Source organism: Narcine bancroftii, chromosome 1 (genome assembly GCF_036971445.1).
Source record: "Narcine bancroftii isolate sNarBan1 chromosome 1, sNarBan1.hap1, whole genome shotgun sequence".
In the NCBI taxonomy this organism is placed as follows: domain Eukaryota; kingdom Metazoa; phylum Chordata; class Chondrichthyes; order Torpediniformes; family Narcinidae; genus Narcine; species Narcine bancroftii.
This window is the reverse complement of record NC_091469.1, coordinates 474,649,600-474,675,839: the sequence shown is the minus strand read 5'-3', so window position 1 is coordinate 474,675,839 and position 26,240 is coordinate 474,649,600. Positions and strand designations below refer to the sequence as shown.

The 26,240-nt window shown below is 44.9% G+C and overlaps 1 protein-coding gene across 4 annotated transcripts in view; it reads left to right on the top strand.

Annotated features, from left to right (window-relative positions):
* dpp6a (dipeptidyl-peptidase 6a) overlaps positions 1–26,240 on the top strand; it is an 810,473-nt gene that overhangs the window by 275,776 nt on the left and 508,457 nt on the right. For all 4 annotated transcript variants that reach the window (XM_069914792.1, XM_069914791.1, XM_069914794.1 and 1 more), the window contains exon 2: positions 328–442. In XM_069914792.1, the coding sequence (XP_069770893.1) occupies positions 328–442 (115 nt within the window). The remainder of the gene's footprint in view (positions 1–327; positions 443–26,240) is intronic.

Below are 26,240 nucleotides of genomic sequence, written 5' to 3'. Positions count from 1 at the left end.
GTGGGACGAAATGTCCTGTTACAGTACTGCATGCCTAATTTAAAAAAAAAAAAATCCCTTCTTGAAGGTTATCCAGTCTCTGACCTGCTTTGTCTATTTATTCTTTAGTTGGTTCACACTTGCAGAATATTTAAAAGGTCCCTTAGCAAGGGCAAGACTATGGTTTGACTACTTGGTGGGATACCACTGAAAACTTTCCACGGTGTATATTTCTGGGTTTTAACAAATCCCACTCAATTGTCTTCATGTTTATTGACATGGTTCGGGCAGTCTGGTCAAGGTTGAAGCGGAATCCTCTTTAATTCCTGATTCTGTTTCCTTCTACAGGAGCTGGTCGGGAGTAACCCCCCGCAGAGGAATTGGAAAGGGATTGCAATTGCGCTGCTGGTTATTCTAGTCATCTGCTCACTGATCGTAACCTCGGTTATCCTCCTTACTCCAGGTAGGCAGCTTAATTACTTCCTCTCTCTCTCTGAGAAACATGCTTCCAAATCAAGGTGTAACCTATTGGAATGCCCACATTGGGAGATGTGTCCATTTAATTATTTAGCAAGAAGCCACTATAGAACCTCTTGTGTCCTATGACAGCTTGGTGCTCTCTGAACGTTAAAGGAGAAATAAATTTGTGGAGTTAAAAGGAAAATCTCTAGACCCGGTGATTGTAGTGCAATACACAAAAGAGCTGGAGAAACTAAGCAGGTCGTGCACCACTTATGGGAAGTAAAGGGGAAGCAATGTTTTGGACCTGAGGCCTTCGTCAAGGTATGAGCTAAAAGCAGGCAAGTGTCTGAATAAGGAGAGGAGGGAGGAAGGTGCAGGGGGAAGCACACAGGCAAACAAGTAAGATGCGAGGGTAGTAGAGGAAAAATACTGGGAAGCAGGGTCAATGCCGGGGGTGGGGGGTGCGGATGGGGGCATCCGCAGGCATTATCCTCCCAAGTGAGGTGCTGTGCCTTCCTCGAATGGTCACAGCCATCGTTCGCCACCAGACCAGCCCTCCCACCCCCTCTGGTGTCTCTAGTGTGTGTCAGGCATCACTAGTGTCGGACTCGATGCATGCTTGCGACTCTCCACCTGCCCTAGGCATCTAGTGATGCTTGATGCCATAGAATCAACGCTCTTGTCACCTACGTCGGAGGGGCCGATGATATCAATAGCACCCACCCACCCCACACTGGGGCCCCCTCTAACATTAGTTCTTGCACTGACCCTGCTGGGAATGAGCGGAGGAGGAGGTAGGTCTCTGAATGGAGAGGGAAGGAGAGCAGAATCTGGAAGTCAATGTTAATGCTGTCAGTTTGCAGAGTCATTTAGGTGTAACCATTATGGAAGCAACAAAGAAGATAAATTGTACATAGGGCAGAGATAAATCTCCAAGAGGAAGAATTGTTTTGATTGTTTCTGTGCAATAAAAACATCACCTATATTGACGAAACAACTTCCTAGATCAGAGATAAAGCAATGAAGTGTTCACAGCCAAGAAATGATGAGCACTGTTTTTAATTTCCTCAGAAGAAATGTCACATGAGTTGGTTGAGAAATATCTCTGGAGAGCCTTCACTTAGTCCTTGTTCAGTAATGCCAAGAGCTATCGAACAACAAGAAGGGGGGGTCTCTCTGCCATACCCATGATTGCTCAGCACTGCATCAATGTGACAAGCTATCAGTTCTACTCCTGGAGCAGGACTCACTCCCATTAATTTGTACTCAAACTTTATCATTGAGCCTAACATAGAATTTAATTCTTTGAGCCCATTTCAATACAAAGAAAAATAGCCTCGTGCTTATTTGGAGGTTCTGCCATTTTATCCAAACAATGCAAAACTCTCCACAAAAAACCAGATTGGGTTTGCATTTACCATTTTACTGAAGTTTGAAATTTCCCATAAGGCAGGCCCTCTCTTTTTAAATTTAACTTTAGACATACAGCATGGTAACAGGATCTTTTGGTCCATGAGCCGAGGCCTCCCAATTGATGTGCAACCCCTGTATGTTTTGAAGGGTGGGAGGAAACCAGAGCACCTGGAGGAAAGCCACGCAGACATGAGGAGACTGTACTCTGACAGATTATAGATAGGTTTTTGGGAGATAAAGTGTGGCAGGATTTTTAATATAGGTCACATACAAACACTTCAAAACAGATCTCATTTAAAATACTGGAGCTCTGCTCATGCTTGCCAGGCCGGCACCAAGAGCCTTTGCAAAAACTTTGGGGAGTGCCCAAGCGACTTCACTAATAGATTGTTGCTTTGAAAAGCAACAGCTGAAAGAACTTTGAGTAGGAGGTTCGGAGCTGCAGACTGTCTGGGAGTGCTGCTTGCTGTTCTGAGGGTCATGTGGTTTTGCAAGCAGAGAGGGAGTGAAACGGACGTGTGTGTGTGTGTGTGTGTGTGTGTGTGTGTGTGTGTGTGATCGATCAGTTCTGCAGTTTTACAGTCAGCAGCAGCTGGGTCTGGAACAGGACAAGCTGACAAACTTGTGGAAAACCCCATTTGGAAAACGGATTGTGAGTGCTTAGTTCAGCCTTGTGATTCTTACAAGAGGACTGGCTGCCTAATGTTTCACTTGAAATAAGAAAGACAAAAAGGAACCTGAAAGACCTGAAAGAAAGAGGTTATCGGGAAAAACCCTGCAAGTTTCCTCAGCAAGACACTAGAGTGGCTAATTACAAGGAATCAGTTGTGGGTGTCCAGCAAACAACAAATCTCTCTCTCTATAAACTGACAAGAACCTTCCTGAGTGGTAACCATTTACCTTTCAAGCACCAAAGCCTGGTGAATTTCATAAATGTTAAATTCTGCGCACAGTATAAGAATTGCCTGAAACCAGTGAACTTGGAGGAATGAGAAGTGAGATTGACTATGAATCAAATAACTTTTCTGAACTTATACAGATGTTACATGGGCTTAGAATTAGAAAGGGGTTAAGTTCAGTTAATAATGATAAGTTAAATTTGATCCTGTTTGTATGTTTAAAGATAATTAAAAGCAACTTTGAATAGCTATTGCTGCTGGGTTTTGGGGTCCTCTGGGCTCATAACAGTACAAGCTCCTTACAGAAACCCAATCTCTGGTGCTGTAACAGCGTGGCACTAACGGCTATGCTAACCATGCCGCCCTTTTTTGCCAGATCATTTATGTTGAAAAAAGTTCCACGACACCAATGTTGTGGATCAGTAGGATTAAAAAAGGATGGTCGCGGGTTGGAACCCTTCATTGAGGCTGAGGGAGCAAAGGACAGGTAGCCAGTATAATGAGCACACGGTGACAGGGGCTAGACAGGGGCCAATTAGGGAATGATGTGGAGAGCGAGGAGTGCAGGTGGGAGACGGAAGCAGTTGATTGTCAGGTGCTGGAGAAAGGGAAAGAGACAAGGGAAAAGATGGGGCCATCTAGGATGAGGTTTGTGGTAGCTGGTGGAGGGTGAGAAGTAGAAACCAAAGTGACCAGTACTGGAATCTGATAACAATGAAAAATATTTAGGGAGAGATGAAAGGCAGATGGGACCAGATGGAACTGAAGTAGGTCAGGATCTGGTGGATGAAATGTGGGTAGTAGGGGGAGGGGGCTGAGAATGGGTGGGAGACTGGGAAGGGGACAGAAATGGAGGGGAAAGTGAGGAGAACTAAGTGGGTTAGAAGACTGGATGCTTACTGAAGTTAGAAAATGTACCGCAGTTAAGCTGTAGACCAACCAGATGGAACATGAGGCATTAAACATACTTTTCTGGAGAAAGTCTATCTTACCCCTGATATTATCAAACTCCACGAGGTAAATATTCCCCTTCCCCATAATTTCTCAGCTGCTTTCTCTTGCTCCCCCACCTGTGTCCACCTATGACCTTTTTACCTGTTGACCTGTGCCCTCCCTGCCGTGTTCTCCCTCCTCTCCTCGTCCATCCCTCACTTTTTATTCCAGTGTCTACCTGTTTTTCCAGAGTCCTGTCAAAGGGCTCAGGCCCAAAACATCGACTGCCCTTCACTTCCTATGGATGCTGTGTGACCTGCTGAGTTTCTCATGCACTTTTGTGTATTGCACTCGACTCCCGCATCTGCAGACTTTCTAACAAAACTCCAGTGGAGTGTGTTCAGCTTCATAATCCAGCATCTGCAGAATCCTATGTGTCCTTTGAATATGAGGTGTTGTTTCTTTTGTTTGTGTTGGGCCCTCACTCTGGCAGGCAAGAAGGCCAACGATGGACAGGTTGGTGTGGTAATGTCAAGACCGGCACCAATGGGGGGGGGGGGGATTGTCTTTCGTGGGCATTGTCCTCAGAAATGAGGCATTGTGACCTCCACCCACAGCACTAACATCGCTAATCTCCAACCGATACAAGGAGCACATTTGTCTATTATGTCAGAGGGAGGGGGCAGTGTGATGGTGGCATACGGAGGAGTTTCATGGTAGGTACCACCCCTCCTCCCCCCAGTTGAGAGTTTGCAAATGTCAGATTGTGCCCACCGCAGTTCCCCTAATGCCCCCTGGTTAAAACTTGTTTTGACACCGACTCTAGGTAACAGAAAGGGGGTTGAAGGGCCATGCAATGGGGAGCTCCAGATGGCCATTTTGGACAGAGCAAAGCAGTCCCCAAGCCTGCACTTGGTCTTGCCACTGTAGAGGAAACCATATTAGGAGCATCGTGAGGTTGATAAGATTGGAGGACGAGGACATGCAAATCTTTTCCTGGAAGGACTGTTTAGGTGTAAAGTCTGTAGACGCAGTGAATGAAGTAAAAAATACAATGCTGGAGAAACTCAGCAGGTCAGAGTGTACTTGCGTTGCAAAGATGGATTTACATCACCAAAGTTTTGAGGTGGAGGCCTTAATCAAGAGCTCTTTAGGTCCCTAAATGGTGGTAAGGGAGGAGGTGTAAGAACAAGAGTTGCAGCTTCTGTGGTTGCAGGTGAAAGTACTGGGGTAATGGAAAGGCGGGTAGGGAGGGACAGCAGGCAAAGGGAGTCATGGAGGGACAGATCCCTGCAGAAGGCAGAAACGGGTGAGGAAGGGCTAGATGTGTCCGGTAGCTTCAGCCAGTGAAAATGCCAAAGGATGATAAGCTGGGTAAAGTGTGAGTGGAGGTATTGCACTGAAGCGTCAAACTAGACGATGAGCTCAAAACCCTGTGCAGCAATATGAATGCCACCTCTGGACCGAGGCTTGCACTGTGCACAGAATGCTATCAAGGCCATCTGGCAATCAGTATAGATCGTGTAAAACAAGGAAGTCTGCAGCTGCCGTAATTGAAGTAAAAGCACAATGCTGGCAAAGGTCAATGTGAAGAAAATAAACGTAGATACACTTGGATATGGAGGTATGAGAGAATAGTGCAACTTTTAATCGCTCTTGAAATCTTGGCTTGCACACTGAAGAATTAGCTGTAATGGGAGCAGAATCCTAAAGCATTAGAACAGGATAGGAGCAGGCCCTTCAGTCCACATGTCTGTGCTATTTAGGTTGTCCAAATCCAACTAAAACTCTGCCGCTTGCACTTGGTAGACACCCCTATTCCCCCTTCATGTTCATGTGTCTATCTTGAAGCCCTTTAAACACTACTATTGTACCTGCTTCCACCACTCCTCTTGGCAGCCTGTTCCATGCACCTACCATTCCCTCTACTGCTCCCTTCAACTTCTTCCCCTTAAGCTTTTATCATGGGGGGGGGGGGGGAAGTCTGCCCCATCAATGGCTCTCAAGATTTTTATAAACCTATCAGTTCACTTCCTGCACTACAGAGAAAATAACCCAGGTATATCTAATCCCTCCATATAACTCATACTCTCAAAACCAGGCAAATCTCTTCTGCACCCTTTCCAAAGCCCCCACATCCTTCCTGTCATGGTGTGACCAGAATTGCGCGCTGTATTCCAGCGTGGCCCGACTAAAGTTTTATTTACTTGTATCATGACTTCTTTTGTACTCAACTCCCCACACAGAGAAGCATGATTAGTGTAGCAGTCTGCGCATCACCTTTACAGTGCCACCGGTCATGACCAGGGTTCGAATCCTGCGTTATCTGTAAGGAGTTTGTACGTTCTCCCCATGTCTGCATAGGTTTTCCCCGGGGTGGGGCTCTGGTTTCCTCCCACCATTCTAAACGTACTAGGGGTGTAGGTTAATTGGGTGTAAATTGGACAGCATGGGTTTGTGGGCTGAAATGGCCTGTTACCAGAATCTATGTCTAAATTTTAAAAATGCACATGCCTTTGTTATCACCCTAACTACTTGTGCAGCCACTTTCAAGGAGCTGTGGACTAGGACCCCCCCAGATCCCTCTCCACATCAATATTTTTAAGGGCTCTGCCAGTAACACAAAATGTACCCTTTACATGTGACTTTCCAAAGCGCACCATCTCCACCTGCCATTTCTCTGCCCAGATCTGTAACTGATTCTGTATCCTTTGATAGGTCTCTACACTGTTCACAACTCCAGTAATCTTAATGTCATCTGCAAATCTACTAACCCCTCTCTTCCCTCCCTCTCCCCCCTCCCCCACCCCATCTTACATTTTCAGCCAAATGATTTGTATGTATCGTAAGTAACCGATCCCTGAGGAGCACTGTTGCTCACTGCTTACAGCCCGATTAACTCACTTCCACCATCACCCCGAGTCCCGGCATCAGCACCTTCTGAATCAAGAAGGGGATCGTTTACCCATTGAGCTTCGCAGTTTCTTGGAAGAGCCGTCCAAGGATTCCTCTTTGTATTCTGGGTCCTGATGGTTCCACAACTTGATGTTGATTTGCGAGCACCCATAATTTGTTTGATATTCTGAATGCTCCATCAGCTATCGAGGCAGAGTATTCAGAGAGCAAATGTAGCACAGGTTAGCAACGCAGTGGAGCAGAACGCAAAGGAATGCTGCGCTCTCTCTGTCTTTGCACATTCAGCCATCGTGAATGAGCGACATTAGAGGAGCGCAAAATGCCAGATCTCGAGCAGACCAAGAATTGCTGGAGCAGTGCACCAAAAACTCAGCAGGTCACGCGGCATCAACAGAAAGTAGAAGGCAGTCAACTTTTTGGGCCGGTGCACTTCCTCGGGAGTGACGAGAAGCAGGCAGATGCCCAAATGAAAGCGTTTGGGGTGAGAGAAGGGGAAGGTGAGATGTCATAGGTGGGTACAGGGGGGAAGTGTGGATGATAGGGGAGAGGGCTGAGGGTAGCTCTCTGGTAGGAGATGAGTAACCGACAGCTAACCCTTCCTCTCTCATGCTGTTTTCATAATTCAGCTGCCTGGAACATGTATTTAATTCAACATACGAAGTGCTTTCTTTGAGACATTATTTGAATAGCCACTGTTCTCTTAATTACATTTTTGAGCTGGAGTTGTTAATTTCAACGCTTTATCTCTTCAGTTCGTTGCTCACATTTCAAGTGCTTACATCCACATCGTCCATGCCACTCAGCACTTCAGAGCAAGAAGCGGGGGGTGGGGGGAGATATGCAGAGGGACGAAGAAAGGTAACTCTGACAGGAGGAGGAAGGGAAGGTGTTGGGGACTTGGAGGAAGGGAGCCAAAGGGATCGGAAAAGAGAGAGAGAGCGAATGGGGGAGGAAGTTAATGGAAATTGGAGGAGTTGACATTGATGCCATCTGGTGAGCCTGCAAGGCAGAAGATGAGGGGCTACTCCTCCGATTTGCAGAGGCCCATATTTGGCTGCTCACGAGACTGTGGCACAGGCAGGCACGTCCGTGTGGCAATGGGGAATTGAAGTGGTTGACCCTGGGAGATCCTTGCTGTTGCAGCGGACAGAACAAACGTGCTCTGGGCTGGGATGCCCCTTAGTAATGATGTCCAGAAGATCATCAGACTCGAGGCCATTCAAACCACGGCTGATGTATTCTTTCTTTCGATGCCTTTTTTTCTTCCCATAACCTTTGTGATCTCACCAAGATCATTTGAGTTCAATTTGATGTTTCTGTGCTGTATTTGTAAGTTAATGCATGTTGTAGCCTACAAATACTAATGACAAAATAACATTGATTATAAAATGTAATACTGGATGTAAAAATTTCCATTTTGGTGCATAAAATATGAAGTGGAGGGGCAATCTGTTACTTGTTTGTCTCATTAATGGACATGTGTGGAAAGTAGATGCAAAGACGAACACCTGGGTGTACGCAGTCCTTCAGGGCAAACTCGCTGAAAGCTGGAGTGAATGTTAAAAAAGAAATGGAATTGCAAAGTATTGCTTAATATTCATTCCATGCTGTTAAGTTCAAATGGGTCACGGCGGGGCCCGGAATTAGTGCAAGGATGGATTTTGAGCTGCTTCGATTGGCAGAGCCTGGAGGATGTTTGCTCCTCATTTTCATTCAAGTGTTTTTCAGTTTGAAGGAGGCTGTTGCCTGGGCAGTTCTGTGATCAGTAGCTCAACGTCGCAGAGCTGAAAGGACTCGGGCTTGAATTGTGGCAGGTGACGAGTTAAGCATTTGCAGTGCCCTTCATGGTGAGGATGCCTCCTTTGGTTAAGAGCAGTGTTCGTGGTGATTGGAAAAATGAGTTTAAAAGCAAATCAGTGCGCAATCCTTTAACAGCTGCCTGATTATGCACTGCAAGACTTTTGGGCTTAGACTATTCATGAGTGACCCAGTCTGGCTGGAAATCGTGTGCCATTTCTTAAATTCAACTTCAGCTCACCAGCCCATTCATACAGCCCGAGTGTAAAGGCGGAGATTCTCCGCCCTTGCGTTGGGAGACATACCTCCATGAATGTGCCCTGGCTGGCCCTAAGGTGCCGACTGCACTCCCTCTCGGTGGAAGGGTCAGTGGCTCTGCCTCCTAACGTGAAGGCAATGCTGCTGTAAGCAGCTGGCTAAGGGCTAGCTGATAACATCGTCAACCCGCAACTCATCTCAGGCATCTCCTTCCCTCCATGACTCCACCCCCCACCCCCCCTCAGGGCAGGGAAAGCTGAGTTGGGCTGTGACATCCCCACTGGCTGCTCCAGCCCTTGGCACCTCACCGGGCTGCTTTGGCCTTTGGGACCACTCGTCGGTAGCAGAGGCTCAATACGCGGCAGAGCAATGGCTGTCTACCATATCTGTAATTCCCCCACGCAGCTGGAACTGTTCTCAGAAATGCAGAAAGGTTCCACCTGCCTGGGGGGATTATGGGTAACAAAGTTAGCCATGGCTTGGCACGTAGGTATGGCATCGTGGCATCAGTAGCCACGCCTCTTGAAAACTGCATCAATGTCCCAGTCGCCTCCAGGCTGAAAGGTGACATCAGGGCCTGCATAAGAAATAACTTTTCATTCAGCTTTTAAGCCAACCTCCATGCGGAGATTTTCTATGAAAAGGCCTTTAGACAGACCATCATTTGAAGTGAGCTCAATATGTTGAATGAAGCACAAAATTCTGCAGACACTGATTGTAGTAAAAACACATAGAAATACTGGAGGAACTCAGCTGATCTTACAGCACCCATTGAAGACAAAGATGAATTACCAACGTTTCAGGCCTGACCTGCCTTCAAGGTATAAGCAATAAACAGGAAGGTATCTGAATAAAGACTAGACAGTATACCTAATTAAAATTACTCCACGAAATGTTAAACAATTTCCCAAAGATCATTGACCAAATCAATAACAAAATATCTATACTTTTACAGGAACTGCCTCAGCTGTGGCTATAGAAAAAACGAAAGGTTGATGTAAACTGTTTCTGTAACACTCAGAATGGAATGTGGTAGGCTAAGTTGATGCTAGATAATGAGTTCAGCTGGTGTAGGACAAATATGTTTAAAAAAAGCACTATACACCCAACCCCAACCAACCAATTTTCCCCTGCAGCCGCTGCAACCGTGTCTGCCTGTCCCGCATCGGACTTGTCAGCCACAAACGAGCCTGCAGCTGACGTGGACTTTTACCCCCTCCATAAATCTTCGTCCGCGAAGCCAAGCCAAAGAAAAAAGAACACATGCTGGAAATCTGGAAAAAAAATCAGAAACTTATACCGGATAAGATAGATATCCCTTTTGAAATGATCAAAAATGGAATGGAAAATATAACAGGGCTGACTGTCCACCTTACAACTGAATCTCAACTCGTCATCAAGGAGCATGGAAGGAGGTTGTTTGGCCCAACTTGCCCATGCTGACCAAAATGTCTCACCTACACTGGACCCACCTGCCCGAGCTTGGCCCATATCCCTCTCACCCATCCCACCTGCCAGAGTTTGGCCCATATCTCTGCATCTATCCCAATTTTTTCTTAAATCTTGCCTCGGCCATCGCCTGACAGCTCATTGCAAACTTCCACCACTCTCTTTTTTTAAAAAAAATGTTACCCCGCAGGTTCCTTTGAGGTATCTCCCCATCACCTTAAATCCATTTCGTCTGGTTACTGATTTCCCCTTCTCTGGGCTAAAGACTCTCTGCATCCCCTGATCTACTCCTCTCATGATTTTGTACACCTTTGTGAGATCTTTCCTCCTCCTCCTGTGATCCAAGGAATAAAGCCCTAGCTTACTCAATCGTTCCCTCCAGCTTAAGCTCCTGAGTCCCAGCAACATCCTCATAAATTTTTCCTGCACCCTCTCCTGCTTGACAATATCTTTCCTGCAGCACATTGACCAAAACTGAAAACAAACTCCCCCACATCTTGCATTTCTTTCACCTTCATTCTTCATCCAAAGAAAATCTGAGATTTACAGTCCAGTCTCTGAAATCATTTTGAGTTTGCTGCACCTACTGTCCATCACACACCTCCCGCACCTTCTCTTTCACTGAAAACTAAATTAAAAGTTGAAATTTCAGATTTATTGTCCGAGTATATACAACATAGAACCCTAAGATTATTTTTCCTGAGGGTGAGGCGTAATTTACACTTTTTGGTAGTGCAAAAAAAACTGTACTCAAGAAGAACATGTGAACGAATAAAGAAATTTAAAATGACTGTAAAAACAGGGGGCGGGGGGGGGGGAGGAATCAAAGTGCTGAAGTGAGAGTTTTTAAATGAGTCTGAGTTTGTTGTTGAGTCTGATGGTGGAGGGGGAGCAGCTGTTCCTAAACCTGGATGTGAGTCTTATGGCACCTAAACCTCTTAGCTGAAGATGGCAGTGAGAACAGAGCATGTGCTAGGTGGTTGCTGCTCCTTTCCGATGGATATTCTCGATGGTTGGGAGGGTTTTACCTGTGATGTCCTGGACTTGTATCTCTCAGTTGTATTTATCTCTGGAGATCTTTCCTGGACCCATACAGCAATGGCATCGTGAAGAAAGCACGTCAGCGCCTCTACTTCCTCAGGAGTTTGTGGAGGTTTGGTATGACATGATAAACCCTGGCAAATTTCTACAGATGTGTAGTGGAAAGTGTGCTGACCATCTGCATCACGGTCTGGTATGGGACCATCAATACCCCTGAGTATAATGCCCTCCAAAAGGTAGTGCACACAGGCCAGGACATCATGTGCAAAGCCTTCCCCACTATTGAGTACATCTACAAGGAACGCTGCTGTCAGAGGGCAGCAGCAATCACCAAAGACCCACTCCACCCAGCACATGCTCTGTTCTCGCTGCTGCCATCAGGAAGGACAGGTGCCACAAGACACGTGCCACCAGGTTCAGGAATAGCTACTACCCCTCCAACATCAGACTCTTCAACGACAAACTCTCTCAGAAATTCATTTAAGGAATCTTGTCCACTTTACTGATTTTCTTTTTTATTCTCCCCATATTGCACAGTCGGTTTGTTTACATTCATTATCTGTTTACAGTTTTTTGTTTACATGCATACTCTGTCCAGTTTTAACATTACCAATAAGTGGTAATTCTACCTCGCCCGTGGGGAAAAAGAATCTCAGGGTTGTATGTCATGTCATGTACTCTGACAATAAATCTGAAATTTCTCTCCCAATTCCGATAGTCTTGTCATTCTGAATCTCTTTCCACAGGTGCTGCTAGACCTGCAGAGTGGTTTTTTTTTTAAATCCTACCTTATGAAAGCTAGTCCTTGAATCAATCAATTAACTCTTACATTCTTCCAGTGATTTTGATTATAACTCCCAGTGCAGAAAATACAATGCAGTCATGGGTCCGATTATTCTGTGGCTTTTTTTTGTCTCCATATAAAAGATCTGCAATGAATAAATGGCATTAAGGAAATTTGGAGAATTAGCTTGATGATCCATCAATAACTCCAAAAGATTGAAGTTAAATGAATTCATAGGCTTTTATTAGCTTTAGAACAAAAGCACATCCATGCTACTCAACTGTTCTGCACTGGGCAGGGGGCTGTGGAACATTCTGGAGCTTGTGGGAGGAGCCACAGGCACAGTTGACCAATGGGCGTGCCCAAACAGACAAACTTGTACATCTAGTAGTTTACCACAGAACTATCTGGTGTTGTGAGAGGAATGAGTTTCTTTGAGGCTGGTATTTCCTGGTGTGAATGTATTAACCAGCTTTAAGTGAGCATTCCCGTCACCTGCAGAACTATGACAACATTGGAAGTCTTGGTGGATTGATGACCAGGTTTATTTACCAGTCATTTCATTGGAACTTCCATCCTAGATGCTATGCATTGGCTGAATTGGTTCAGCTTAAGTTTAACAGAAGTTCCCTCCCTCCCCATTTTGATCACCACAGCCTATTTTCTCTCTGAAGCACTTGCTATATCCCATGGTAAACATATCCAGAACTGGAGGACATGGGGGAGACATTTAAGAAGAACCCAAGGGGGCATTTTATTTAACTTAGAGGGTTGTTTGTGTCTGGAACGAGCTGGAAGAGGAAGCTGAAGAGGCAGGTTCAATACCACATTCAAAAGATTGTTTGCTAGCAATACTTGTGTTTCTATAGAAGCCCGGCTGCATATTTACGAGTGGCAGAGTGGACCCGAGAGGTTTTGCGGCCGAATTCTGTGGTTCTGATCGATGGGAACAGACCTGCGATATAAATCTCATGCTTTCAAATCTAAGAACTGCCTCAGATCTGCCCCATTCATAAACTCTAATTCTGTGCTGGATTAAAAATGATCTATAACTAACTGCAGCAGGAATGGTGACAACTTCATGTTCCACTTCTTTTGTTGTTTTGTTCCTTGACTCTCTTTCTCTTTGGCTTGGCTTTGCGGACGAAGATTTATGGAGGGGTAATGTCCACGTCAGCTGCAGGCTCGTTTGTGGCTGACAAGTCCGATGCAGGACAGGCAGACACGGTTGCAGCGGTTGCAAGGGAAAATTGGTGGGTTGAGGTTGGGTGTTGGGTTTTTCCTCCTTTGTCTTTTGTCAGTGAGGTGGGCTCTGCGGTCTTCTTCAAAGGAGGTTGCTGCCTGCCGAACTGTGAGGCGCCAAGATGCACGGTTGGAGGCGATATCAGCCCACTGGCGGTGGTCAATGGGGCAGGCACCAAGAGATTTCTTTAGGCAGTCCTTGTACCTCTTCTTTGGTGCACCTCTGTCATGGTGGCCAGTGGAGAGCTCGCCATATAACACGATCTTGGGAAGGCGATGGTCCTCCATTCTGGAGACGTGACCTACCCAGCACAGTTGGATCTTCAGCAGCGTGGATTCGATGCTGTCGGCCTCTGCCATCTCGAGTCCTTCGATGTTAGGGATGAAGTCGCTCCAATGAATGTTGAGGATGGAGCGGAGACGACACTGGTGGAAGCGTTCTAGGAGCTGTAGGCGATGCCGGTAGAGGACCCATGATTCGGAGCCGAACAGGAGCGTGGGTATGACAACGGCTCTGTATACGCTAATCTTTGTGAGGTTTTTCAGTTGGTAGTTTTTCCAGACTCTTTTGTGTAGACTTCCAAAGGCGCTGTTTGCCTTGGCGAGTCTGTTGTCTATCTCGTTGTCGATCCTTGCATCCGATGAAATGGTGCAGCCGAGATAGGTAAACTGGTTGACCGTTTTGAGTTTTGTGTGCCCGATGGGGATGTGGTGGGGCTTCCCTAAAGGCCTCTGTTCAGAATTTAGGCAGCTAAAGATACCACCTTTTGCCAGCCATTGGGCTTTAGATATTTATACAGTAATAGAACATAGAATAGCTGTGGATTTCAATCTTTTTCTTTCCACTCACATACCACTTTAAGTATTCCCTATGCCATAGTTGCGATGTGATTAGTAAGGGATTGCTTACGGTGGTATGTGGGTGGGAAGGGAAGGTTGAAAACCACTGTTTTAATCTTATCTAATTGACGCGTTATGTGCATGGTGTCGTAACTCCAAAGGAAATGGGCCAATGAACATTTACCTCAAGCAAAATATTTCAGTAACAATTGGATCTAGAGCAGTGATTCTCAACCTTCCCTTCCCACTCACATACCACTTTAACAATCCGTTACTAATCACAGAGCACCGATGGCATAGGCATTACTTAGTGGTATGTGAGTGGAAAGAAAAAGGTTGAGAACCACTGATTTAGACCCTTTATAATAACCATAGTCTAAATGAATACTGATCATTGGTTTAGGCATCCACTGTAATGAAATACTTGAGCGGATGGTCATGGCTCACATCGACTCTAGCCTACCAGCCAACCTTGACCCACTTCATTTTGCCTCGTGTCCAAATAGGCCCATAGCAGATGCCATCAGCCTGGCTCTCCTCTCTGCCCTGGAACACCTGGATGCCAAAGATATCGACAGTAGGTTAGATGACTGTTCTTGGACTACTTCTCCACCTTCAATAACATTGCCCCCAGCAAACCCATCCCAAACCTTGGGATCTAGGCCTTGGAGCCCCCCTCTGCAACTGGAACTGTGGCTTCCTGTCTAACAGACCACCATCAGTGAAGACCACAATCACACTCAAGAACAGAGCACCTCAAGTCCCCAACTATGTTCGCCCTACATCCATGACTGCACCCAAATTCCATTCTAACTTCCTTTTCAAATTCACCAAGAGTGCAACAGAAGTGAGGCCGGTATCAAATGACGATGAGCTGGAATACAGAAGAGAGAGTAAAAGTCCAGTGATGTGTTGCCAAGACAACAACCTCTCTCAGCATCAATAGACAAAGGAACTGATCGTTGACATCAGGAGAGAAGGTGGAATCCACATCCCTTTCAAAAGCGGCGCAGTCTAGCAGTGAGCGCAACTCTGAAGCACTAGTGACCTGGGTTGGAAACCTGCACTGTCTGTAAGGAGTTTGCAAATTCTCATGTCTGTGTGGATCTTCCCCATGGACTTCGGTTTCTTCCCACCCCAAAACGTACCGAGGATTGTGGGTAAATTGGGTGTAATTGGGCAGCACAAGCTTGTGGGCCAAAAGGACCTGTTACCGTCCTGTATGTTTAAATTTTAAATTAATAGCATTAACATGAAAAAAGTAGTTAGTCTCAATTTCTTAGAAACAAATATCTCCAATGACCTGACCTCGGACAAGCATGTCTAAGAAGATTAAGGAAGTTTGGCATGCCCCCTTTTCCTTTTGATGACTTCTACAAGTAAAAGACTGAAAACATACTTGCTGGATGCATCACGGATAATGTCGGAGGTTTAATTCTGGAGCTCTCGTTGCTGATGGTTTGGACCAAAGCCCGTGTGGCTGCAGGAGCATTGGAGGTGAATCCATGGACATTCTTTTTCTTCCCTTTCTCTGACCAAAAAGGGCACTGGGCATTTCAGCTGATGGCGAATCTTTGCCTTATGGCAGACTAAATGCAATTTTGTGTAGGATTCCATGTGTTTTATTTAATGATAATAAAAGAATCTTGAATTGCATAGGAGCTGCTCTCCTCAAGATCAGAAGAAAAGTGGCTGCAGCTCAGAACATAACACAAACTTCCCTCCCTTCCATTGACTCCATGTACATCTGCCTGGGAAAGGCAGCCAACATATTGAAGGACCCATCATACTCTGTTTACACTTCATTCTCAAGTGTGTGAAACCACTTACTAATGGAGGAAGGGAAGAAGCTGTTTTTGAACAATTGGGAGTTCATCTTCAGGCTCTGATGGTAGCAGTGAGAAGAGGGTGGTGAAGGTCCTCGAGGATTGAGGTTGGTTTCTTGAGACATTGCCTCTTGGAGATGTCCTCAATGGAGTGAAGACTGATGCCCTTGATATTGCTGGCCAAATTCACATCTCCATGTGCAGGCAATTGCGACTAGCTTGGAGTGAGACAATGGAGAAGGAAGGCTTTCAAAGCTTGTAGTGGATTCTGTGACAGCTGGAAAACATGTTAGGAGGAGAAACCAGGGTAGTACTTAAAGGGTAGAGAACTATGGAGTGGTAGACAGAGGGATATGGGAGTGCAGATACATAATTCCTTGAAAGTGGCATTGCAGCTACTTAGGATTATAAAGAGAACTTTTGGCACGTCGTCCTTCATAAATCCAATTATTGAGAATAGGAGTTGGGATGTTATGCAGAAGATGTATAAGATGGAACGATTGGCGTAGCGGTTAGCACCACGCCTTTACAGTGCCAGCATTCGGGACTGAACTTTGAATCCTGCTCTGTCTGTATGGAGTTTGTACATTCTCCCCATGTCTATGTGGGTTTTCCCCAGGGGCTCCGGTTTCCTCTCAACATTTGAAATATACCGTGGGTGTATGTTAATTGTGTGTAAATTGGGCAGCAAGGACAAATGGTCAAAATGTCTAAATATAAAATTTAAACATTTAAGACATTGGTGAGGCCAAACATAAAGTATTGTGAGCAGTTTTTGTCACCTATCTGCAGGAAAGATAACAATAAGATGGAAAGAGTGCAGAAAAATTTACAAGGATGTTGCCTGGACTTGAACAGTTAAGGGAAGGGTTAAAAAGGCTAGGACTTTATTCCCAGGAGCGTCAAAGAATGACAGGAAATTTGACAGAGGTATGTGAAATTATGAGGGGTATATATAGGGTGAATACAAGCAAGCTTTTTCTGCTGAGGTCGTGTCAGACAAGAACTAGAGGATGTGGGATGTGAAATCTTTAAGGGGAGTTTTTGGGAGAACTGAAAGGCAAGCGGAAATGGTAAATGCAGGTTTGATTTTGACAATTAAGAGAAATTTGGGCTGGTACATGGATGCGAGGGATATGGAGGGCTATGATGGATGCATGCTCTGCAGCAATTGTGAAGCCACCAGCTCTCAATAGAGCTCCTGTAGAAAGTTGACGGGATAGTGGCCGATAGCCTTGCGTGCCCCCCCACCCCCCACCCCACCCAGTCTTCTCAGAAAGTGCAGTTGGTTTTGCACCTTCCTGAAAAGTGAGGAGATGTTGCGTGTCCAGCATAGGCCACTTGTTTAGTGGACTCCAAGGAACATGGAACACTCTACTCTCTCCACTACTGGGCTGTTAATGTGTAGTGGAGGGTGGTCATCCGTGTTCCTCCTGAAGTCCACGATCATCTCCTTCGTCTTGTCCACGTGCAGACTCAGGTGGCTGTTTTCCCCCCATTTCACCTGAGATTATTTTTCCCCACTTCTTCTCTGTAGGTCGACTCATCATTTTGGCTGATGAGGTCAACGACTGTCACCTGCAAACTTGATGACCCTATTGGTGATGGATCTGGCGTTGCAGTCGCGGGTCAACAGTGTGAACGGTGCTCCTCAATGACAATTCACCATGCACAAGATGGGCCAAAGGACCTGTGTCTGGGCTGTAGTGTTCTCTGGTTCTTTGGTTTTGTGTGGGAGCAGGCATGATTTGCTGTGTCTCAGTTTTGCTGAAAGAGATCATTTGAACTCGTGTGCACATCACTTTCACCAACTTCGGTTTATCTGCAATCACCTGAATCACTAAAAGCCGACTACTACTTCTTCCTTTGTCAATTAGGGGCTGGTATATATAAAGAGCCCATTCTCCATTTTGTTTGTCAGCTCTCTATTATGCCGATAATGAACCTCCAGCTCTCAAAGAAGCATCCCAGATGCATTGGCGGGGATGCTCGGTCTGCTTTGAGTGTCTCCCCTGGGTTTGAATGATTTCTTGCGCAGCTCTTTGCTTCCCCGCTCCTCTGCGTAATTTGATGTTTCATCTGAAGGCTCGCTGCTTGCTAGTGAATGGAGCAATTTGATATTAGGGCTTTTATGATCTGAGGCACATGTCTTGCTGGATGAATAGACTTGAAAATGCAAGTTAAAATTTTGCTGCATTATTTGAGATTTTGAACTCCATTCAAAATGCATAAGGTAATATTAAAACATGTTATCTCATACAGCTTGCAAATTAGCAATCCCATTTCAGCCATTCTTCCCCCTCCTTAATTTCCTATTCCCTGCAACCATCATTCAAACATTTCTGTCAACTCCCTTTTGACCTTGGAATGATATGTTGTCTGCACAGTTTACATTTAAATTTAGGTGTGCAGCATTGTAACAGGCCCTCTGGATCTTGAGCTCATGCTGCCCAAATACCCCAATTAACCTACAATCCCCACGCAGACATGGGAAGAAGGTACAAACTCCTTATAGGCAGTGTTGGATTTGAACCCAGGTTGCCGGCACCGTGATAGCATCGCACTAACTGTGCCGCCTGAATCATAGATCCGAATCACGAATGTTCTTCGAGGAGAAGACATTGTTCTGAATTGACCGGGCCTGCATGGAACTCCCTGGCAGCAGGGTATCCCTTGTTGGGGGGGGGGGGGTGGGGAGGGTGATGCTCTCCAATATTGTCAAGTGTCCCATTTTCTGAATTGTGAACATATGAATTAGGAGCAGGATTCATCCTCTTGGCCCTCAAGTCTGTTCCGCCATCTCGTAAGATCCAAATGTAACCTCAACTCTCCATTCCCACCTCCCCCAGTTAGCCTTTTACTCACTTCTCATTGAGGATCGATCTGGAGTCGCAGGGTTTACAGCACAGAGAAAACTCCTTCAGCCCAAGTCATCCATGCTGACAGTTGTTTACCCAACAAGTCCTGTTTTCCTATGTTCAGCCTCATCATAAGACATAGGAGCAGAAATAGGCTATTCAGCCCATTGAGTCTGCCCCACCATTTAATCACAAGCTAATCCATTTTCTCCCTCAGCTCCTTTGCTCGGTCTTCTCCCCGTAACCTTTGATGCCCTGGCTAATGAAGAACCTATCATTCTTTGTCTTAAATACACCCAATGACCTTGCCTCCACAACTGCCTGTGACAAGAAATTCCACAGATCATCACCCTCTGGCTGAAGAAATTCCTGCACATAATCTGTACTAAGCAGGCACCCTTCAATCCTGAAGCTGCCCGAGTTTCTCCCACCATGGGAAATAACCTTTCTACATCTACTCTGCCAATGCCTTTCAGCATTGTAAATATTGCAGTGAGAGTCCCCTTATTCTCCTAATTTCCAAAGAATACAGGCCAATATCTGTCATATACCTGTATATCTTTCTCAGCCGTGATCCTGTAATGCAGAAAAGTTCCGGAGAAGCACTTCAGGTCACACAGCGTTGAAAGAAAGTGAAAGGTACCCAAAGTTTTGGGCCTGAGCCTGTCGTCAAGATATGAACAAAAGGCAGGCAGGTTTGCTTCTCGTGATTTTATAAACCTCTACCTCAAGTATAAACTTCTTGCCTTAAAAATGTTCCAAGACTTCTTCCACCTCCTTTTTAGCAGAGAGTTCCGAATTTGAGCAGCCCATTCCATCTTCAATGGGTCAACCATTATTAATTAGCGTTAACCACTGGTTCTAAATTCTCCGAACTGCTTTCAACGCATTAACATTCTTCCTGAGGTAAGGAGATCAATATTGCATTCAGCACGGCTGATGTAGGCTCCCCTGTAATGTAAGCAGAATCTTTTGGATGCAATTCTTCACAATAATATTCTATGAGCTTAGGGCAATAGAAGTTAATCTCAGAATTAGTATTTGAAAAAAACTTTTTTTTTAACCATCTCAGCTTGTATCGCATCAGAGGGTGAGGTAACTGGATAGAAATTTGTAATAATATGAGAGGTGTAGACCGAATATGCCACATATTCAAGGATGTGTTTCTGGTGAGGGGTTGGGGTGGCTTAAAGGAGATTTTGTATAATAAAAGATGTGCTGGTATTGGAGAGATGATTCACAAGAAGGGTAGCATGCATAGGATAGTTAACCCAATGCTATTGCAGCAGGCATGCATGGGGAGAATGTACAAACTCCTTACAGGCTGTCCTGGATTCGAATTGGCATTGCCTCTAAAGACTTTGTACATCCTTCCTGTGTCTACATGAGTTTCCTCCACGTGCTCCAGTTTCCTCCCACCCTTTAAAATGTACCAGAGTTGTAGTTCAATTGGGTGGCATGGGCTCATGGGCTGGAAGATCCTGTTACTGTCCAGTATGTCTGAAGTGCCAGTTAATGAAGAAATCGAAGGCTGTGTAGTTAATCAGGAACCATGCCTTTTATTAGTAGAAACTCAGTAGTACAATAATGAATGATAATGGGTGCATACGCAGTTATAGCCAAGGGGAGTGTCTTTAGTGGTAGAGATAATACATGTCCAATGTCAGTAGAGCAGACTAAGCACAGCTTAAGACAGATTCTTCACAGTGTCCAAATAGATTTTTTTAAAATGCTTTCTGGAGTGAAAGGATTAGCATATAAGGATTGAGGAATGTTTGACAGCTCTTGGACTGTATTTTTTGGAGTTCAGAAGAATGAGTAGGAACCTTATGGAAGCATTTGGAATGTTGAAAGGTCTGGACAGAGTAGATGCAGCAAAGTTGTTTTCTTTGGTAGGGGATTCTAGGACAAGGGGGCACATCTTCAGCCTTGAAGGTCGCCCATTTAAAACAGAGATGCAGAAATTCCTTTAGCCAGAGAGTAGTGAACCTCTAGAATTTGCTGCCATGGCAGGTGTGGAGGCCAGGTGTATTTAAGGCAGAGATTGATAGGTATCTGAATAGTCATGGTATCAAAGGTTATGGGGTGAAGACAGAGGAGTAGGGCTGGGTGAGAGAATGGATCATCTCATGATGGAATGGTGGAGGGAACTTGAAGGGTCAAGTGGCTCACTTCTGGTCTTTTCCTTATGGCCTTAATGTGTGAGTAAAGTTTTTAGCACAGAGAGTGGAACAGGCTGCCTGTGGTGGTGAAATATGATAGTTGCATTTAAGAGGCTTCTGAATTGACACATGAATAATACAGGGAATAGAGAGATATCTCACTTACTAATGAAATTGAATATATTATTCCAGAATATTTTCACATGTATATTAGATTATATTTCTATATACATATGTCATTATTACATGCTGTGTGAGAATTATTTATTATGTGTGTACGTGTGTGTGCACCATGGTCTGGTGAAATGCTGTTTCATCTCGTATGTGTACAACTGGTTGTTTATGTGGACTTGATGTGCATCATGTTCAGTACAGATATATGGGTTGAAGATGCTTTTTCCTGTTCTATGTTCAATGGCTTTTTGAAATTCACACATGAGCAGCCAAAAATGCTGTCCTTTGGATGTTGGCGTACGAGTTGAAAACAAAAACAAAATTCATTGATTGCAGAAAATAATTAAAGTATTTTGGTAATGGGGAGATTTGGTTCTTGATCCTCCAAGATATTCCGTATGGTATTTAAACTGGAGGTGAGGAAGGTGTGCTGAAGAGAGAGATTTTTGAAAAACTGTCTTAAATTTAATTGGGTCTGGTTGTGTGAGGATGGTCGGGTGGAGATTATCCCATGCTTTAATTGTATGGGGGAAGAATGAATTGCTGTACACATCTGTCTTGGAAGATGGCATTACAAATTGGATCGTGTGCCTTCATCTCCATCTGGCAGGCTTGGGTTCCGCATAGAATTGGTCATCAATATCGAGCTGGCAGTTTAGCAATTTGTAAAAACAGGTCAGGAGGTGTGCTTCACGTCTGTCTTGGAGAGAGCTCCACTTTAATGAATCCAAGAGCTTTGTAACACTCGCTTCTGTCCCAGATGTATTTGAGACAAATCGGGCTGCATGTCTCTGGACTCATTCAATGGGTGTAGCATTTTTGTTTGCGTCTGGGTCCCATACAGCTACTGTGTATTCCAAACGTGGTCCGATGAGAGTGAGGTACAACCTCTCCTTGTCAGAGGTTGAACAATGATGGAAGTTGATTCTCAGAAAATTTAGGACTCCTGTTGCCTTCACTGTTGTATGATCTATCTGATCATTTCAACACAGGTCATTCTGGATTTTGATGCCAAGGTATTTGGTTCCATCAAGGGTGACACCCTGGATTTTGTATGATGTTTTGCCTGGTTTTCTCTTCCTGCTGACACACATGGTTATGCATTTGGAAGGATTGAACTGCATGCCCCATTTTTTGTGACCATTCTTCATCATCAGCTGACTTAATTGGACGGTAAACCACAAATAGTCTAATGGTACTTGAGTTTTCCATGAATGTCATTGACGATGAATAGAAACTAATGTGGGCCTAACACTGTGCCCTGGGATGTACCTCTTAACACTGGACACAATTCAGACCTTTTCCTTTCACGCACACCCACTGGAGACGTTATCGTCAAGAAACTGGAAATTCATCTTTTAGAGTTGGAGCGAATACCGTAGTAATCGAGCTTCTTAAGAAATGCTTGGTGGGGAATGACATTGAATGCTTTTGAGAAGTTGAGCACCACCAAATCAGTGGTGACATTGTTATCAAAGTTTTTAGCCAGGTCATTTGCTGTCAGGATAAGCTGGGACTTGCATGATCTATGCTTCCGAAATGCATGCTGATTATCAACAAGAATATTGTGACCTGCTAAGATGCCTCATCAGGTTGCTGTCTATTACGTGCTCCAAAAGGTTTGAATGGAGAAACAATTGAAACTGATATGTCTGCCAGCATCTGAGTAGAGATATTTCAGGGCTGAATGCTTCGTTAGAACTGAAAAATAAAGCAAATTGGAGTCTAGTACATGAAACAGCCTCAGGGAAAGTGCGAGGATAAAAAGCAGGTAAACACCGAGAGAAAAAATTAGGAGAAATGATTGTGAGTGATCCCAGTCGAGTGGGAATCTAGCGGAAGGGACATCAGGGTGTGGAAGGCTGAGGGAGATGGTGATCTCTGGCAAGTGTGAGAAGACAGGAGCCATGGGAAGAGTGGAAAAGGTCAGACAATCAGGTTTGACATTGAACTAGAAAGATGTTGGCAAAGCTTCTAAGGCATCAGGTGGAGTAAACAGGAACAAACTGTTCGCATTGGCAAGAAGATCGATGCGCAGAGAGCACAAATTGCGGAGATTGGCAAGAGAACCAAAAGTAACATGGTTCGAAGCAGAAAATGATTAGAATCCAGAATGCTCTGCCAGAATTAATTCTGAAACTCTGCCCAATGGTACTAGGTACCTCAGCCACAGGATAACTCTAATCCTGCAACTGGCCTTTTAAGCTCTTTTCATGGTTCAATGAGATCTTCTCTCATTCTATTAAACTCTGGAGAACACAGTTCCGAAAAAAAACCTCAGTCACCCCACACCAGTCTGGTAAAGCATTAATCCATCCCCTCCCTGCCAAGGGCATCCTTCATTGGATAAGGAGACCAGACTCTACCCCGTACTCGAGAGGCAGTCTCACCAAGACCCTGTACAATTTTCCCTTGCCTTTGCTTTCAAGTCCTCTTGTAAGAAAGGCCCATCTTGGCAACCTGTGCCCTTGCTCGCCCAGGCCCCTTTGAGCATCACCAAGACCCATACTCTTACCATTCAACCAATACGATGATTTTTCTTTGTCATGTGCATAAAATAGATTTTTCTATATCGTATTCCATCGATCGTGATCTCAGCCCACTCTTTCAACTTGTCCAAATTTTTTTGAAACCTCACCGCATCCACCTCTTGATTGAAAATCCTACCTTGTTTTGTATCTTCGGCTAACTTAAGAAAGTTGGCCTTTTCTCCCTTCAGGCTCACTGCTTCTCGAGAACATGAGAAGCTGGGTTTAACCATTGATCTCTGCTGTATCTCATTAGTCACAGAAATGTGCCTGAGAACAATGTTCCTTCTAATTTTTAGTAGCCAGTGCGTACAAAAATCTTGCGTTGTGCAAATTGTTTTCCTGTGACAAAAGTATTCTGCTCACTGAATGCTTGTGCAAATGTAAACTTGAAATCCAAATCGATCACATTCCCTGGTTGCTACTAACCTATTCCTTTCACCTTATTCTCCACCCATCTGGCAGATGAGTCAAACATAAGATTTCCATACACCAACCAGACGGCATTAACGTTGACCTCTCCAGTCTGAGTCTCTCTCTCCCACCCTCTGTCTCCTCCAGCTCGCCACCCCATTCCCAGTCCATTCAGAGAGCTTTCACCCACCCCATCACATTAGCTTTTTTCTGTTCTACCCTCCAACCTGTACCACTCCTCCCCTGCATCTTCCTCTCCCCTCTCCACCTTTTTATCCAGGCGCCTGCCTGCCTTTTGAGCCCTGCTCAAGCCCGAAATGTTGGTTGCCCTTTATCTCGCATAGATGCAGCATAATTTGCTGAGTTCCTTCTGCAATTTTGTGTACTGTGCTACAATCATGCCTGCAGTGTTTTCTGTTTAACAATATGTCCACCTTAGTATTCCTCAGAAGACCCAACAGTTCCTTTTGATATCAACATGTCCTAGAATATCAGCATATTACTTCGCGATTCCACTTACATCATGACCTTCTCCTTAACTAAGAGCAATGCAAGGTATTCATAGAGAATACTTTCTACTTCCAGAGGTTCCTTTTTCCTTCCTTTATCCTTGAGTGGCGCTACCCTTTCTCCAGCTATCCTCGTACAGCTCAGTAACAGGCCCTTCTGGCCCACCAGCCCATTTTTCTCAATTACACGCAATTGTCCTACAACCCCCGGTATGTTTTGAATAGTTGGAGGAAACCGGAGCACCCGAAGGAAACCTACGCAGGCAAGGGGAGAATTACAGACCGAGCGGGATTCGAATCCCAGTCCCGGACACTGGTGCTGTAATAGTTTTGCACTAACCCCTTTACTCACTGTTTAATGTATATCTGAAATTCCTTGGAATTCTCCTTAACCCGATTCACCAACGACATTTAATGGGCCCTTTTAGTTCTTCAGATTCTTGAAGTTCTTACTGGTTTTCCTGTATCTTCTCAAAGAGCCTGTCTGATTTCAGATTCCTGAAGGTGACACTTTCCAACTACATTTACAAGATCTCTCATCGCCTAAGTTTCCCCAAACCTTGCCATCCTTGTTTTAATTCCTCACAGAAGTATGTTCACCCTGATTTCTGACCAGTTGGCCTTTAATGAACTCTCAACTAAAACACAAAAGTCTGCCGACACCATGATCGAGGTTAAAAACACAATCCTGGAGAAACTCAGCAAGTCAAACTGTGAATGGAGAGGGAAGGGGGTAGAGAATATCTGTGGGAGTCCTCATGGTACCTTGTTGAAAGGCTGAAGCTCGAAATGTTAAATTTTTAAATTAAAAATTTTAAAATTTAGACATACAGTACGGTAACAGGCCCTTCTGACCCACTGACCTGTGTTGCCCAGTCACACCCAATTCACCTAGAACCCCCCCCGATCTATTTCAAATGGTGGGAGGAAACCAAAGACCCTGGAGGAAGCCCATGCAGACATGGGGAGAATGTGCAAACTCCATACAGACAGCACGGGATTCGATCCTCTGTTCTGATCGCTGGCGCCGTAACAGCATTGCACTAACTGTGCCGCCCCAATTGTGTTGGTTATGTGTCTTTATTTTTGCCATACAAAGGATACTGTTTGACCCAATCAACTCTCCCCAGCTCCTGCCTAATGCTGGGTGTAATCAGCCTACCCCGTTTGCCTGTGGTCCAGTCTCATCCTTAACCATAACGATTTCAAAGCAAATTGAGTTTTGAATAGTTGGGGAATTAAGGGTGGCACGGAATAGTCAGGAAAATGGAGCTGAGTCCACAGTTTGATCAGTCATTGAATGGAAGAGCAGGCTTGTCAGGCAAGATGGTTGTCTCATGCTCCTAGTTCTTCTGTGCTTTTGTCCAAAATGCTTTCACACTAAAAATCCGATCTCCAGACCTGATGTACTGCTTCAAAATCACTCTGGATGCACTTAACAAATTCTCTTAACATCTAAGCAGTGTAGCAGTAAAGACATATTGCTTTTCACAAGGAACTATGTGATCTGCTGAACCTTCACTGACCCAACCTACACCTGCTTTCCCTTTTCTTCCCCCTTCCCCAGTCATTCCCCCTCAACCTTCATCCTGTCCACCACCGCATCAGTATGTTGTACTTGGAAGAAGGTGGAGATAAAACATGCAACACAGAAATCGGCAGCACAGCATTGTGCCGTCGTGAAAACCGATTCTAATGAGAATTTCCCCTCCTGCACAATCCTCCATATTAACAGTTCCATAGTGTAATTATCTCT